Raw genomic sequence first — 17,985 nt, 5'->3', positions numbered from 1 at the left:
TGTACAATTTGGGGGGTTACCGAATGAGGATCCAAATCTACATATCACAAAATTTTTGGAGTTATGTGCAACATTTAAAATGAATGGGGTGAGTAATGATGTTGTACGATTGAGACTATTCCCATTTTCACTAAGGGACAAAGCTAAGAGTTGGTTGAATTCGTTACAAGCCAATTCTATACTTACTTGGGAAGATTTGGCTCATAAGTTTCTTGGTAAATATTTTCCTCCTGCTAAGTCAGCCAGAATTAGAGGAGATATTAACAACTTCCATCAAATGGATGGGGAGTCTTTGCATGATGCATGGGAATGATTTAAAGAATTGCAAAGGAGATGCCCACATCATGGAATAGAGAAGTGGTTGTTAGTTCATATTTTTTACAATGGTTTGGGAGGAAATACAAGAATGATAATAGATGCAGCATCAAGAGGGGCATTTATGAGAAAAAGTGTGAATGAAGCGTACGAGCTGTTGGAAGAGATGGCTATGAATAATTATAATTGGTCTACTGAGCGAGATAATAAGAAAGTAGCGGGAGTCTTAGAAGTTGATCCAATAGCGCTATTGACCGCTCAAGTAGCATCTCTAACCAAACAACTGCAGCAAACTTATATCACCACACAAGCAATGCAAGTACAGAATGTCATGAGTTGTGAGATTTATGGAGGACCTCATTCTTATGAACAATGCCCAAGCACAGCTAGTTGCTCAACAGATGTAAACAATATGCCCTTGGAACAGGCATAGGTTATAGGTAATTTTTCAAGACCTGCACCCAATACTTATTCAAATTCCTATACACCTGCTTGGAAAAATCATCATAATCTGTCTTGGAAAAATAATCAAGAGTTACAACCACAATATCAACAATATCCATCACAACAACCATCTCATCAACCAACTTATGGATTACATGCTAGACCATATTATGATCTAAACCCACGCCCATCTCATTCACCACCTCCTCAAATGAACCCACCAACAATTCAGCCAGACCAATTAAATCAATTCATGACAGAGACAAGGTCTTCCATCAAAAGTTTGAAGACACAAATAGGTCAATTGGCTCAAATGTTCTTTAGTAGACAACAAGGGAATTTGCCTAGTTTCACAGAGGTAAATCCTAAAGAACAATGTCAAGCAGTCACTTTGAGGAGTGGGACTAAGTATGATGGACTTGTAGTGGAAGAGAAAGGGAAGAATACAGAGAAACAACAAGTTACTAGTCTGATTCAAGAGGAGGTTACTAAAGACCTTCCAAAACCAGAAAAAACAAAATATTCTGAGCCTAAACCAAAAATTTCATAGCCTCAATGGTTTCGAAAGGCTAATCTTGACAAACAATTATCCAAATTCCTTGAAGTATTTAAGAAACCTCATATTAACATCCCATTTGCATAGGCTCTAGAACAAATGCCTAGTTATGTGAAGTTTATGAATGACATATTGTCTAATAAGAGAACAATAGAGGATTATGAAGCTGTTGCATTAACTGAAGAGTGTAATGCAATTATTCAAAAGAAGCTTCCTCAAAATTTAAGAGAATCGGGCAGTTTTACTATACCTTGCACTATTGGAAACTTTCATTGTGAGAGAGATTTATGTGATTTAGGTGCAAGTATAAATTTAATGTCGCTGTCTATATTTAAAAGACTTGGTTTGGGGGAAGCTAGACCAACTACTGTTACTCTTCAATTAGTTGATCGTTCTTTAACTCATCCCAAAGGTATTATAGAAGATGTTCTAGTAAAGGTAGATAAGTTCATTTTCCCAGCATATTTTATTGTGTTAGATATGGAGGAAGATGAGGATGTGCCTATTATATTAGGACGATCATTTTTAGCCACTGGGCAAGCGCTAATAGACGTTCAAAAAGGAGAATTAACGCTTATGGTACAAGGAGATGAAGTCATTTTTAATGTTTTCAAAGATTTGAAATATCCTTCAGCTAGTGACAGTTGCTTTTGTGTTAATGTATTGGAGGAACCAATTAAAGGGGTTGAGTCTATTAAAGATCCATGAGAGTAGAGTCTGATAGAAATTCCTGAAGAGTGTGCTGGTACTGAAACCGGTGAGTATGTTAAGTGGTTGATTTCATCAGGGCAAATATATAAAAAGAAATATGAGGAATTAGGGCAAGTGCCTGCGAGACCTTTTCCATCCATTGAGAAGCCACCGGTTCTTGACTTAAAAACCTTACCTGATCATCTTAAGTATGCTTATTTAGGTGACAATGATACTCTCCTAGTTATTATTTCATCTTCGTTATCTCAGATTGAATAAGAGAAACTTCTGAGGGTATTAAGGGCTCACAAATTAGCAATTGGATGGACTTTAGTGGATGTTAAATGTATTAGTCCTTCGACAATAATGCATTGTATATTAATGGAGGAGGATAGTAAGCCTAGTATTGATGCTGAAAGGAGGCTAAATCCTTCAATGAAAGAAGTGGTAAGGAAAGAAATTCTTAAATGGTTAGACGCTGGAGTAATTTACCCAATATCTGACAGTGCTTGGGTTAGTCCTGTCCAGGTAGTTCCAAAGAAAGGTGGTATGACGGTTGTTAAAAATAATAATGACGAACTTATTCCAACTCGTACAGTGACGGGGTGGAGAATTTGTATAGATTACCTAAACTAAATAAAGCCACCAGGAAAGACCATTTTCCTTTACCTTTCATTGATAAAATGTTAGATAGATTGGTTGGCCATCCTTATTACTGTTTCTTGGATGGATATTTCGGATATCATAAAATTCCTATAGCACCGGAGGATCAAGAAAAGACTACCTTCACATGCCCTTATGGAACATTTGCCTTTAGGAGGATGTCGTTCAAGTTATGTAATGCTCCCGCCACCTTTCAAAGATGTATGATGTCAATTTTTTCGGACATGGTGGAAAAAGGTATTGAAAATTTTATGGATGGCTTTTCAATTTTTGGACCCTCTTTTGATGGATGATTACTTAATTTGGAAAGGGTTTTGAATAGATGTGAGGAGTCCAATTTAATTTTAAACTGGGAGAAATGTCACTTCATGGTGACAGAAGGAATAGTCTTGGGCCACAAAATTTCACGCCATGGAATTGAAGTAGATAGGGCCAAGATATCAACGATAGAAAATTTACCTCCTCCAATGTCTGTTAAAGGGATTCGAAGGCTCTTGGGCCATGCTGGATTTTATAGGAGGTTTATAAAAGATTTTTCAAAAATTACAAAGCCCTTATCTACCTTACTTATGAATGGTGTGGTATTCGATTTTGATTCTAAGTGTTTAAAGGTATTTAATATATTGAAGGAAAAACTAGTCTCCGCTCCAATTGTTGTATCACGAAATTGGGAAATTCTTTTTGAATTAACGTGTGATGCTAGTGATTATTCAGTATGAGCAGTTCTTGGACAGCGAGTTGACAAGGTATTTAGAACAGTTTAGTATTTTAGTCGAACCTTGAATGATGCTCAATTAAATTATGCAACTACTGAGAAGGAATTACTTGCAATAGTCTTTGCATTTGACAAGTTTAGGCCATATTTAATTGGTAATAAGGTGATAGTTTACACAAATCATTCAACTATTAAGTATCTTATGACTAAAAAGGATGCTAAACTTCGTCTGATTCGCTGGGTTTTATTATTGCAAGAGTTTGATATGGAAATTCGTGATAAGAAGGGGACAGAAAATCTAGTTGCTGATCATTTATCTAGATTGGAAAAAGAAGACGAGCATAGTGAAAAAGAAGAGTCAATTGATGAAAATTTTTTGGATGAACAATTATTTTCAATTGAATGTGAAGAGAAAATACCATGGTTTGCAAATTATGTTAACTATTTGGTAGCTAAGGTTGTGCCTCCTGACATGTCAAGGCAGCAACTAAAAAAGTTCTATTCGGAAGTTAAGCATTATTATTGGGATGAGCCCATTCTTTTTTGTCATTGTGCTGACCAAGTGATTAGAAGATGTTTCCCAGAAGAAGAAATGACTTCCATACTTACTCATTGCCATACTTTACATTGCGGTGGTCACTTTGGGGGAACAAGGACAACAACAAAAGTGTTGTAATGTGGGTTTTATTGGCCTACGTTATTTAAAGATGATAATGCCTTTGTTAAGAGTTATGATCATTGCTAAAGGACTTGTAATATATCTAGAAGAGATCAAATGCCAATGACTGGAATTCTGGAGGTTGAGCTGTTTGATGTGTGGGGCATAGATTATATGGGACCCTTCCCATCATCTTATAATAATAAGTACATTCTGCTGGCAATAGAATATTTTTCTAAATGGGTAGAAGCTGTAGCAACTTCTACTTGTGATTGTAAGGAGGTACATAAATTTCTACATAAGAATATTTTTACTCGGTTTGGTACTCCAAGAGCTATTATTAGTGACAGAGGTAGTCATTTCTGTAATAAATCATTCACATATTTATGTGCTCGTTATGGAGTTTATCACAGAAAAGCTCTGTTTTATCATCCATTAGCTAATGGTCAAGTTGAGGTGTCAAACTGAGAAATTAAAAGTATTTTAGAGAAAACTGTCAACACATCAAGGAAAGATTGGTCAAAAAAGCTTGATGATTCACTATGGGCATATCACACAGATTTTAAAACTCTGATTGGTATGTCTCCATATCAGTTGGTGTTCAGGAAGGCATGTCATATACCAGTTGAACTTGAGCATCGAGCTTATTGGGCGGTGAAAAAGTTAAATGTTGACTTATTTATGGTTGGGCAAAATAGGCATCTAGAATTGAATGAGCTTGATGAATTTACAAACGAAGCTTATGAAAATGCAAAGATTTATAAAGAAAAGTCTAAGGCTTTTCATGATAAACGAATAATAAGAAAGGATTTCCAACTGGGAGATAAAGTTCTGTTATTTAATTCTAAATTGAAACTGTTTCCAAGAAAAACAAAGTCTAGATGGTCGGGACCGTTTACAATTGTCGTATCGTTACCTTATGGAGCAATACAAATTCATGGTGAGAAAATAGGAAATTTTAAAGTAAATGGTTAGAGGTTAAAGCATTATTTGCAAGGACCGGTGGAAAAGTGTAAATCAATTATGGTTTTGGAACCCCTCTAAATGGGGTGTTCAGCGTCTGGCTAAATGACGTTAACGACAACACTATATGAGGCATTCCTATATTTTATTTTAGTTTTTGTTTTGAGTTTAAATTAGTGGAAAATTTTATTTAATTTTATCTTGGATTTGTAAAGTTTAGTTATTTTTATTTTATTTATTTTTCAGCATAAAGTTTGTAAAAAATTGTGAAAATCATGAAAAAAAAATGTGTTTTTCAATTTTTCATTGGGCCAAGTCGCGACTTGAATTAGCAAGTCGCGACATTACACAAGTCAGAGAGCAATTCGAAAAATGAAGAAGAGGCGGGTCGCAACTTCGACTAATGAGTTGCGACCCTAGGCTAAAACAGAGAGGATAGCATTTCTGGAATTTGGGGCAGGCCGCGACTTGCCCAAGCTGGGTTGCGGCGCGCCTGTGTCAGACAGAATAAAGAAGGCTTAAACTCATTTTTTCTGAAACCTTTTCTCTTTTTTTTTTTTTTCAAATTCTCTCATTTCAACTCACATTTCCTTAAGAAAAAAACCCCATAATTTTTCCCACTTTACCTCTATTTCAAATTTTCTTCATCAATTTTTCTCATTTCTACTTCATAGTTCTTATTGATTTCTTCCATTATTATTTTTGTTAACCCTAATTTGTGTTCTATTGGTGTTTAGTAAGGGATTGAAGGAGTTTCAAAAGTGGCAGATTTTTCAACTTGCAGGGATTGTAAGTTTTTATTTTTGAAGTTTTCCTTGAATTGCATTTATATTACGAGATTACCTAGGATTTTTGGATTGTTTGTTGGTTTATTGGGTGAAATTTTTTGGGAGATTTTAGTAAGGAAATTTCAGAATTTTAGGGGAAGTGCTGTAGAAATTTTTGTGGCTATTTTTGAAAAAATTGTGAAGGTATGGGGCCAAGGAAACAACCCACTAGGGAAGAATCTTCAAAGAATACTAGTCGCCCTTCCTTATCCCATTCCCGACCACCCCAACCCCAGCCAAATCCGCCAGCACCTTAGCCCATTTTAGAATATGATCCCACGTGTATCATTGATAAGGATGCCCATGATCTTTATCAAAGGCTATCCCAAAGGCCAGTTATTCAAGGGTGTGGGATGGACAATAAAGAAGAATTATACCCTAATGACACTTATCATATTATTAGGGATGCAATTTTACGCCGAGGTTGGCAATTGTTTGTGGACAAAAAGATGCCAAAAGCCAATTGCTCCTTGGTTTATGAGTTTTACGCTAAATTTCCTGGGGCTGTAAATAGAAAGGTGTTTGTTAGAGGCATTTCAGTTGAATGTTCTATTGATAATATTGATGCTTTATTTAATGTACCTAAGTTAACTCAGGAAGAGGGTGAGTATTATCAATTGGCATATCCTAGTAAGGTAAATTGGACTGAGGTGGCTGAGACCTTAGGAATTGTTGGTGCTTCATTTGTTATCCAGAATGGGGAGCCAAAACATTTAAGAAGATACCAAATGAATGTCGTAGCTAAAGCTTGGACTCTTTTTGTGAGTGCAAGGCTTATGCCATACACCCACTTGTCTGAAGTGGTTACTGATAGCTGTGTTTTGGTATATGCCATTATGATAGGGCTTTCCATTGACATTGACCGAGTTATTCGCCAGAGCATAAGGGATCTATGTCGCATGACTACTACTGGTGGGTTGGGGCATTCTTCCATGATTACTGATTTATGTGAGATTTGGGAGGTGTCGAAATATCCTAGTGATATTTTTAGGAAGGCTATGTGGGTTATTTCTCAGGCTATAGTGAATAAATTTAATGCCCCATCCTTAGAGCCACCAGTACCGATACCCAGAAATGTGAGAGTTGGTAGGGAAGGAAAAGTAGTTGAGGAGCCCATACCAACCACTGATCAAACAGAGGGAGTACGAGCAGTTGAGGAGGAGAGAAGAAAAGAATACCCTCAATATTTGGCACTGGAGTCTCCACCGGATCCACACTTGGTCAAACTTGATTACATCATTCAGCAGAACCAGCATACGCACAATTATTTGGGTGAGCTTCATGATTTCCATAGAGTTCAAGTTGATATGCAGAACAAGCTGGTTTACCGATGGTCAAACTTAGAGGCAGACTGCCAGTCTTCCCTTATCCACCACCTTGGCATCCATTTCCAGACCCAGCACCATTCTGAAGTGATTCGCACCAGGTAAGTTATCTTTTCTTTACTTATTTTTAAACATTGGGGATAATGTTTAGTTTAAGTTTGGGGGAGGGAGCTTATGTAGAGTCCCAAAACTTTACTTAGCTAGATAGATATAGTAATATCTAGTAGTAGTTATAGTATGTTTATAACTGTGGATTTTGGTTCAAGCCGGGAGTTAGTTGAACACTCGTAGCAACACTTATAGATTTTATAAGTTTAACCTATAGTTTAAGAATATTAATTATAACATAAGGTTTGATTAATATAGTTGATTATAAAGATGTTATTTATTATACTATAAGGTTTAGATAGAACCAATAAAATCATGACACTTTTTGGGTGCATGTTTATCGAGAAATTAAGCATTTTTTATGAATAGTTTTATAAGAGAAATATTTGAATACCCCAGAACCTGCCAGCAGCTTTGAAATCGTTATATGACTCAGTCAAAGTTGTTTACCCAATTCAAATTAAGCTGAAAATGTGTAATTACGTGTATAATATTTCAGCATATGTTGATATATCGCAACTATAGGGGCGATATATCGCCACACGAGGAATACGAAAAACACGTAACTTCGCACAAACGCATCGACGAGCCTCGGGATATAAGCCCAGGCGATATATCGCCTACTATGGGCGATATATCGGCTCTAGGGAAAATATTTCAAATATTTTTGAAACCGAGCTAAATTCAACACTCAACCTCTTAGCAAGCCTCTGTACCTTTTGACCGAGTCTTAAGCCTCTATTGAACGAATATTCAAATGTTTTTCAAGTAATATTCATTATTTTTTTATTCAAGTTAAAAGAATATCTTTACACTCCTTGAACTCTATAAATAGGACCTAGTACCCAGCCATTTCTCTCATTCTTCAAGCTATGTTCAAGGCCTTCAAGTTGCTAGGTTTACTTTAGAGTGATAAACACTTGGGTTGGGTTATAAGCTTTATCATTTTAAGCTTTAAAAATACTTGGGAAGTAAGGTTAACAGTGTATTTTTCGATATCGAGGTGTAGTTCGGTTCTAGTGCATTCAAAGGTATTCCTATTCCTACTTCATTTCTGTATGTTTTATTAGTTTTGTATAGTTTTCTTTACTCAAATCCTGACTCATTATTTTTCATTATCTTGGTTAGGTATTTAAGTTATTTGAACTTAAGGTTTCCTTTCGGTAAGCTCTTCTTCTCGGTGATTTAGTTCATTTCTTTTTCATCTCTTTCTTTTAGAAATAATCACCTTCTCATTGTTGGTTTTTAGGATTGTTCCAAATCTCGTCCTTAATCTCATATCCTAGTATTGGTAAGAAAAATAGGATAAATCTTATATGTTTGTATGATATGTTATGCTTATGTTATGTTATATGTTATCTTATCTTATGTTGTGTTAACATTATGTATAGTATGTTTATAGACCTTGGGCATATGACTTGTATAGCTAACAAGCCCCAATAAATTATGGGCATATGAACTTGCTTAGCTAGCAAGCCCCACCAATCTATTGAGCATATGACTTGTTTAGTTTACAAGCCCCAAGTCGTATAATGGCCATTGTAGTAGTATATGACATATGCTTATAGTATGTGTTTATGATATAGCTTATGTGTGTGTTTTATGTTTTTAGTAGATTTTCCTTGCTGGGCATTAGGCTCATTCCTTTTTTTTTATGTATGCAGGAAAATAGTTATGGCAGTGGAAGGATTCGTGGTAGCTTGGGGTTGTGTATTGAGGAAGAATGGATTCAGTGGACTGCATGAACGATTCGAGGACGACGTTGTTTTCAGACTTTTTATTATGTTTCTATGTATTTTTCACACTTAGTTTTGTAACAAATTTATTTAACTTTAAAGTTATGTTTTATTTTCAAACAATGGGATCCCATACCCCGATTTATTTCAACATTTACCTTAGAGTTTTTAATAAAGTTATGAATGTTTATGTTTCTTATGTATGTTTTCTTGAGAATAGTGTCTATGCATAGTAGTTTTTGTAATGCCCCAAATTTCCTAATAAGGTTTAGGACCTTGATTAGGAGGTCGGGAGGGCCATAATTGATTTATTATGATATTTAATAATTATATGCATGTTTATGTGAATTATATTATTATATGATGGTGAATGCATGCATATGGGCTCATAATTTTAATGCAAGGGCATTTTGGTAATTTGGCCGTTGGGGGCGTGATTCTGTAATTTTATGCATATGGGTGAATTATAATTTTACCATATTATATGTGGATTGGTTCGATCCATTCGACATGAGACGATCATGAGATGCAAGTTTTCGGTCTAGTCATAACAGGATTAAGTTCGAGGCTCGGGGTGAGTCTCGGGGTCATTTTGATGATTAGAACATTACCGGGAATTAAAGGGTAATGGGATATGATTTATTGGCATTTGAGAATGTTGAGATTAGCAGGAATTGGAGAGCGTTAATTATAATTAACGGTATAGGTTGGAAATGACGAATTTACCCTTGGGAGTGCTTAGAAGCTTTTAAATTGGCCTACGGGCATTATGGTCTTTTGACCTTAAGGATTTATATCAGTTTTTGGGGTTTAGAAAGCTGTGGAAACAGAACCAAAACAGAGCGTTACGGTGGATTCAAAATCGTCCGTATGGTCCGTTGAACATGGCGTTCAAAATCGTCCGTATGGTTCGAACGTGAGCTGTTCATTTTGAGAGCCATCTTGAGGAGTTGAGCTAGGAGATTAAAGGTGGGAGTTAGGGAACTTGTTTCAGACTTTAAAGGGGATTCAAAATCGTGTTTGAGGTAAGTTCCAGTTATGAATTTAATGGTGTGCTCTGTTTTTGAGCTTTAGTTTTCAGCTTGTGAATTTCTTGTAGAAAGCTTGGATTAATGGAAGTTTGGGTGATGTTTTCTTTGGGTTTTAATGAGGGAGAGTGGTGGAGGATGTTTGGTGGTTTAAATGAGTGTTTGGAAGAGGTTTTGAGTTGATTTGAAGGGCTGGTTTGAGAGGAAAAACGCAGGGGAGTTTGCTGGTGCGTTGCTGGTTTTTGGGCTTGTAATAACCCGGAATATATATTTTTTTTTTCTTTCTTCTCTGATTTGATTTAAGAGTATGAATAATAATTAAAATAATATTTGGTGAATATTATTTTAATTAAAGAAATGTGAGTTGATCGCTTTAGACCATAGTGTGGGGACTTATATGTGAAATAAATCTAAGATGGACATCTTGTTCAAAGAGTTTAAGTATATGATTTTATGTGTTTGGAATCCACGTAAAATCTTAGAATTATTTTAGACTATGATTTTGTGAATTATTCACCAAGAGCCTACGAATAATTCAAGAGGAATTTTATGGGATTAAAGTTGTGATTTTATGTTGAAAGGATTCACATAAAATCATAAACATAAATTTAAGCTAAAGTCACATTTTGGTATTTACACTATAGTTTTTATTTAATTATTTTTAGATATAGTTAAATGCATTTTCTGAACAAATGCATAGGTTCGGCTGGTGGGAATTTTTTTTGAATATTCAAGGCAGTTATTAGAGGTTAGAAGGGTGGGAATTAGAATCACTCTTCCTTATCTCTTTCAGCCATTGTCGAACTTGAGAGAAGAAACTGAGAAAGATATAGGAGAAAGAGAACATTGTGTTCTTATAGTGCACGACCATTTCGGGTCCAAGAAGGAGAAGTCAAGGTGAGTTTTTCTTTGGTTTTTCTTTGGGTTACAGGCTTTAGACACATCCTTAGAGCCTCTGTTTTGATTGTAGAAGAAAGCAAGAGGAAGAAGGGAGTGTTATTGGGAGTCCGGTGCAAGCATAGTCAGAAGAAAAACGTAAGTCCGAACATACTTTTGCGTTGATTTTTCTCTTAGATTCTGAGTACCAAATTCATGTCAAATGGTTTTGTTGTGTTCATAGTGTTGTGTACTAAGTCGTGGAAAAGAAATAACACACCAAGAACCGGCCACAGTAAGAGATATATATTCATAGATTTCCTTCGTAGTTTTACGTTTCCGATTTTTCATTTTTGTCTCTTAAGATGGCTATGAATTTGTGGGGCATTTTATATGGATTTAATCTGTGTTTTGGGGACTAGAAACCGTCATTAAGGGGTTAGAAATGGTTTAATATGATAAGGCTTGAAGTTTGTGATGTTTTGGTGATGGGTGATGAATGGTAGATGCGGACATGGAAGTTGGCTCCATGGTTGACGTGGAAGAAGAGTTAAGCTCGGTCGTGGTGATTGGTTGGTTGTGGTGGCCGAGAAGATGGTTGTGGTGGTGTAAAGGAGAAGCCATGATTGCCTTGTTGTTGAACCATGGGGTCGGGCAAGGCGTGAGAGAGAGAGGCTAAAGGTGTGTGTGAAGATGGTGACCATTGGTGGTCACGTGTGCATGTAGTAGTGTGCATGTGCTCAACTGGTTACAAATGGTTACAGATTTGTAACCAAATGGGACAAAATGTGGTATTTGGTCCCAAAACTTTAGAAAGTTCCTGCAAGACTTGGGATTAGGTACTTTAAGACCACAAATCTGATTATTGAGAATTAAGGATAAAAATTCTCTAGTTAATTGTCCAAGTATAATAATTTACAAGCTAGGCTCGGGAATTATTATGGAAGCTTCAAGAGGAAAAATTCTAGATTCTGGAATTAGTTTCAAAGTTTAGATTTGATGACTTAGAACCTACAAAATATTTTCAAGGAGTTGGAAAATATTTTAGGAAGTACAATATTACCAATTTTAAGTCTCAAGATCAAGAAGTAGGCTCGGGGCTCGTATTTTGGACTCGGGCATCGGAAAGTGGAATTTTAAGAAGTAATTGGAGTTTTGAGTTGAAATTTCGGACATGATCTATGATAAAATTATTATTGGAAATAATAATTTTTTTCTAAGTTGAGTTTAGGATATTGAGAGGGGTATTATGGTCATTTTACCCCAAGGGCTCGGGTTTGAGCCAGGGTCGGGAATTTTAGTTTTTGATTTTATATTCCCTTATTTATATTTAAAATCTTAGTAAAGCATAAACTAAGACATATTGTCCCAATATGATTATAGGGTCTAAACGCGGTCGGAAATACTCACAAAGACATAATTCACGAAAGCTAAGGACAAGAGGTAAGGAAGTATACACCAAGAGTAACTTAGCTTGTTGTGATTCTAGTGAATTGTTTGCATGTTTGTAGATTGCTGGTTAAATTCTAGATGCTATATATGTGTGTGATTATATGGCTGGATGCACATGATAGTACCCATCTATCGGGTTTGAATGTGCTTAGTGCAGTAAAGTTATCATGAATGTATGTGCAATGTTTATGACTGTCAAGGGAAACCTTGTGAGGGTGGATCCCATGCAGCCGTGTAGTGGGGTTCGCCATCCAGTCCGTAAAGTCATCGAGTTTTAGCGGAGATTACCCTTTTGGCACGGGATGTGAGTATTCTCTGGGCCGCGGAGGCCACCCGGGGATCATGACCCCACAGATAACTCGATGGCTCAGTACAAGGCCTTGTGAGGGCGGATTCCCCATGCAGCCGTACAGTGGGGTTATCCACCAAGTCAGTAGAGTCATCGTGTTTTAGCAGAGTGTACCCCTTTGGTACGGGAGGTGAGGTTGCTCTGGGCCGTGGAGGCCACACTGGGATTAAAACCCCACAGATAACACGTTGGCTCAGTTATATGTTTTCAGTATGTTACGCAACACTTTGACTTATGTGAATATGCTAGACGTGTTGCTCAGTTTGCGGTTTCTAGATATGAATTTCTGTTATGCAAAGTTTGTTTTGGATAGTAGAGTCATAAGTTGTAGCTAGCTTCCTTACTGAGCTTTATAGCTCATCAGTTACTCTGTGTGTGTAGGTAAGGGCAAAGCTTAAGGAGCAGTGCAATGAGCTGGAGGGGATTCTGTCTGAAGTATGCATACTGTGAAACAACCGACCTGCAGGGTTGTCAGGGTTCTCTTAAGTTTTCTGCTAAGTCTAGTAACAGTTTTATCAATTTCATGTTTACTAGTTCAACTTAAAGAAGGCCCTATGGACACAGACTATTTATTAAGTTACGTTTAAACTACATTCTGTTTTTTAAAACTATGGATCCCATCCAAATACTATTTTATTTCAAAGTACTCCAATGTAAAATTTTCTAAAGTTTACTCTAAAGTTTATTTAGTTTTTAACGTCCGATTTTTACCAAAGTTGACCGCAAGGGTCCAGTTGACCCCGGATAGTCATAGTCGTGTTCGGTGGGTCTAGTTAAGAAAAGTCGGGTCGTTACAGGGCTGATCAGGGTAATGTGTCGTGGCCTGGCTATGGCGTGCCGCGGCCTAAGTGTGTTTCTGAGGAAATTATGCCTCTGTCAGGGGGATGAGCCACGGCATGGCTATGGTGAGCCGCGACCCATCAAGGCAGATTTTCCCAAAATGGGGTTTTTGACTTAGGGATGCTTGCCAAAGGCCTCGGGGTTGATCCTAGTACCCGGTTAAGTGGGGATTGGTGTCCCGGAGGCTAGATATTGGTTTGAGGACCTATGTTGGTCATTTTTATTAATGGTATCCTATATGTTTGGTTATGACTAGGTGACTGCTAAAGGACTAAAAGCTGATCGTTCTCAAAGGTCGTTTCTTTTATTAATTCTCGCTCGAACCCAAGGTAAGAAAACTGCACCCCATATGTGACATGCGTGGCTATGATTGATGCATGTTGGATGTTTAAATGTAAACATTGATAGCATAATGAATGCTTGGCAATCTTGCCCATTTGCATATGATTATTACTGAGGCATGCTGGTTGATTAAGTGTGATGCATGTGATGCACGAGAAACATGTGGTTAGGGCATGCCATGAATGATGAATATGAGATTGGTCAGAGCTTGAGTCTCTGCGTTTGTGCATGATTATAATTATGCTAGCAACTGTTTAGTAAGCATGTTGAATGCCCTGTTCTTGGATAATTGGCATATGATACACATTGATAACATTGCTTACTTGTTCATGGTACTGACTAATTAGTCAGATTTGGCAAAGGTGCTGGTATGAACTGTGAAGCTGTGACTCACTAGTCAGGTTCGGCAGTGGTACTGGGCACTGGTCACACAGGGCTGACTCACTAGTCAAAATTGGCAAAGGTGTTAGTATCAACTGTGAAGCTGTGACTCACTAGTCAGGTTCGGCAGTGGTACTGGGCACTGGTCACATTGTGCTAACTCACTAGTCATGCCAACCCTAGTGTGTAGTGCAAGCTATGTCGATTGGACCTAATCGACCCTCTGCATTGAATGACTCAAAGAGCATTAATGCAGGACCGACCTTAAGTTCGATGAATATAAACAAGCATTTATCTAGCCAAGGGCTAGCCATGTAGAGCCATTGCGGGAAATGGGCACTGGGCCCCTAGTGACTTGGTTGTCAGTCACTTAGTATGGTTTACTAGAACCTCAAGTGATATTCACTCGTCTGATCAGGGCTATGAGCTTTGTATGATCATTTTGATCATCATATGCATGGCTTGGGCACTGAGGCCCCTAGTGACTTGCTTGTTGGTCACTCAGCATGGTTTATCGGAACCTCCAGTGTTACAACACTCATCTGATTAGGATTGACTTGATAGTCCTCCAATCAGAAGGCCAGGATTTCTTATCCTGGATACCCCAGCATCTGTTTGAATTCATTTGCATGCTGAAAAGAGCTATGAATGCTAGGCATGCCAGATATGATTTGGTATCATGATATGACTGTTTATGAGCATATGAGTTTTCTTGCTGGGCTTCGGCTCATGGGTGCTTTGTGGTGCAGGTAAAGGAAAAAGGAAGTTGAACCATCCTTGAGTTGGAGAGCTTAGGTGATGACGTGTACATATGCAGCTGCTCGACCAATACTTGGGCGAGGTTTGAAAGTGGAACTAGGGCTGAACCCTGTTTTGCTGCTTAGAATGGCCTGTTGTAAACACTTTCTTGTAATAGACTCTGAAAATTATATTTTTGGGATCCCAATGTATACATTAAACGTTCTAGTGAAACGTTATATCTTAACCAAAGTTTTTAACCCCTAAACTGCTAATCATGCTTAGTTACACGTTTATGGCCAAACGACTCGATTAGCGAGTTTAGCACTGTTTGCAATGTGCACTGTAGCGATCCCTGGAGTTGGGGCGTTACAGTTTTAATGGTCCAAAGTCTTAGAATTAGTTGGGTCATTATAGTTGGTATCAGAGAAACGGTTCATTCGCATGAAGTTCTCCTTGATACACACGCTCAAGCTCCGAATCTAACTGCCAAGTAAGTGTTTAAGTTATAGTTATTATGTTTATATGTATAGCTAACGATTTTAGCCTTTAAGTTTTCAGTTAAGAATGAACAAAGCATTAACTTATGAGGATATCCGAGCCATTAAGGCCTTAAAAAGGATTAGAGAACCAAGAAACACTGTAGGAGAACTAGAAAGAATCACTCGAAGACTACTTTTATTCCACAGGGAGATAGGTCACCTCCAAGAAACTAAGCAGATTATGATGAGATCAACGGAGCAATACATTTTAGTAATTAGACTTTTTAAAGACTATCCAACTGTGATTGCAACCTTAGAAGATATCTGGGAGACGATAGATGATGAAGATGAGTTACCGGTAGCTATGAGATATTATTTTCTCATACTTAGGTTTACCTCTAAAATAGAATTCCAATTTACCAATAAGCAAAAACATAGAATTTTTACTAATCTTCCTCGAGGGCATTTTGAGGCTCAAGATAATGATGACTATGAAGAAATAGACAATGACATGTTAGATGAAGGATCGGATGTAGAAGATCCCGATTTCTAGAATAGATTAGGTTTTATTTATTTTATTTATTATTTGTTTTCTTTTATGATTGTACATAGCGAAAAACTTTTTCCAAATAAATATCAATGTAATTTTGATGACATGTATGAGTTTGATTTTTCTTTTGCAATCATAATAAATAATAAATTTAATGATTAATGACTAATGACTAAGTTCGGTGAGGGTGGATACAAATCAATGAACCAGGTTCTCGATATTGAGAGTTAGGGGGCCATAGTAGTGGGAACGATTTTACTGATCCCAACCCTCCCTCAATATGGTTAACTTTGGAACAATGATGAGTTTCGAGCATGAGAATTTAGTCATATAGGATGATTAAAACAGACTTAGAAAATAATAAAGATGACTTATTTTTCTAAGTATAGAAACCCACTCTAATAATAAAGAAGGTTTATATAACTTTCATAAGAAATCATAATTTATAAGTCCAAGTTATGTTTGTTTAGAATAAGTTTTTGCCTTAGAGCCTATTAGGGTAAAGTTCTAACATGTTTTTCTCAACTGTTAGAACTCTGCTGAAGATGTCGCTCCGAAGGTTTGCTCGCACCAATGCTAATGTCTCCAACGCTGCTCATGAGAGCAATGAAGTCCCTCCGGTTCGTAGAAGGGAAGTGCGTTCTACTGCCAACCGAAATGCGCCGCCGCCGCCGGTTGACAACTCTGCAGAAATCGTCAGACTATGACAGCAAGTTGAGGAGTTATTGCAGCAACAACGACAACAGACTCAGCCTTCGTCTCTGCCACAGCCTCAGCAAATGGCTTAAGCACCCCATCAAGTTGGTCCATATGGGGGATGGCCAATGGCGAACTACGCGTCGTACCCTACTAAGCACATGGAGCCAGTTTATGAGCAGTTTTGTAAGCAACATGCTCTGAACTTTGAAGGGACAATAGACCCCTTCGAGGCGGAAGAATGGCTCAGAAATGTGGAGCCAATCCTAACGCACATGAATCTCGGCAATGCGGACCGCATATCCTGCATTTCGTCTTTGCTTAAGAAAGATGCTAGAATATGGTGGGACTTAGTTCAGTAGACTCACAATGTCACCACCATGACTTGGACCAGATTTGTGGAGCTGTTCCACAAAAAGTACTATAATTCAGCAGTCATCACTTCAAGAGTAGAGGAGTTCTCTGGGCTGAAACAAGGGAGTTTATCAGTAGCAAAATATGCTCGGCAGTTCAACCGATTAGCCAAGTTTGCACCGGAGATGGTTCCAACAGACTTTCTGAGGGTGACTAAGTTCGTTAGAGGACTTCGACCGAAGATTGAGCTAGGGGTTAAGCTAGAAAATCCGGGAAAGACTACCTGTGTCGATGTTCTAGAAACGACAATAGAAGTAGAAAGGCTTCATGCTAATGTTAGTAAAGAAGAGGCCAGTAAGCCTGAGCCTAAACAATCAAGTCAACCTCAGAATGGTCGGAACAACAACCACAACAACAACAATTAGTCCAGCAACAACAATGGTCAGAAAAGAAAGTATCCTGACAACAAGCAGTCCGACCATGATAAAATGGCACAAACGAATAATGGAGGTAATAGGTCGGGTTATGTAGAATACCCGCAATGTGCTAAATGCTAGAAGAAACATCTTGGTGAATGTTGGGCAAACACCAAGGGATGCTACAACTATGGTCAGGAAGGACACCGGAAGAGAGACTATCCCCAGCTCAAGCCAGAGGGGAAAAAGGATGACAAGATGGTTCCTGCCAGGGTATTTGCCTTAACCCAAGGAGAAGTTGATGCTAGCAATAAAGGGTTACAGGTCAGGTTTCTATCCTCAATAATATATGTTCTGTATTATTTGATTCGGGAGCCACTCACTCGTATATCTTGTTAGGAATGATAGAAAAACTAGACAAATCTTGTGAAAGATTTAGAACTAGGTTTGTAACAGAGTTACCTTCGGGCAAAGTAGTTTT

General features: G+C 37.6%; 1 protein-coding gene and 1 non-coding gene across 2 annotated transcripts; one reads left to right on the top strand and one right to left on the bottom strand.

Moving 5' to 3' along the window:
• Positions 1-244: 244 nt before the first annotated feature.
• Positions 245-351, bottom strand: LOC133828096 (small nucleolar RNA R71). The gene has a single exon (XR_009890738.1). It is a non-coding gene; the product is annotated as a small nucleolar RNA R71 (small nucleolar RNA).
• Positions 352-1,435: 1,084 nt separating this feature from the next.
• LOC133824238 (uncharacterized) lies at positions 1,436-2,023 on the top strand. The gene is made up of 2 exons (XM_062257104.1): positions 1,436-1,727; positions 1,794-2,023. Exons 1-2 carry the CDS (start codon positions 1,436-1,438, stop codon positions 2,021-2,023), a joined length of 522 nt encoding a protein of 173 aa, XP_062113088.1.
• The last annotated feature ends 15,962 nt before the right edge of the window (positions 2,024-17,985 follow it).

This window comes from Humulus lupulus, chromosome 3, assembly GCF_963169125.1.
Source record: "Humulus lupulus chromosome 3, drHumLupu1.1, whole genome shotgun sequence".
NCBI classification, from domain to species: Eukaryota; Viridiplantae; Streptophyta; class Magnoliopsida; order Rosales; family Cannabaceae; genus Humulus; species Humulus lupulus.
Note: the sequence above shows the minus strand (reverse complement) of the source record. Positions and strands in the feature narration are given on the sequence as shown.

Coding starts and splice junctions, on each gene's coding strand:
- LOC133824238 (XM_062257104.1), top strand. CDS start 1,436: ATGAATGACATATTGTCTAATAAGAGAACAATAGAGGATTATGAAGCT. Junction 1,728..1,793: donor TTCTTTAACTCATCCCAAAG/GTATTATAGAAG, acceptor TTATTGTGTTAG/ATATGGAGGAAGATGAGGAT.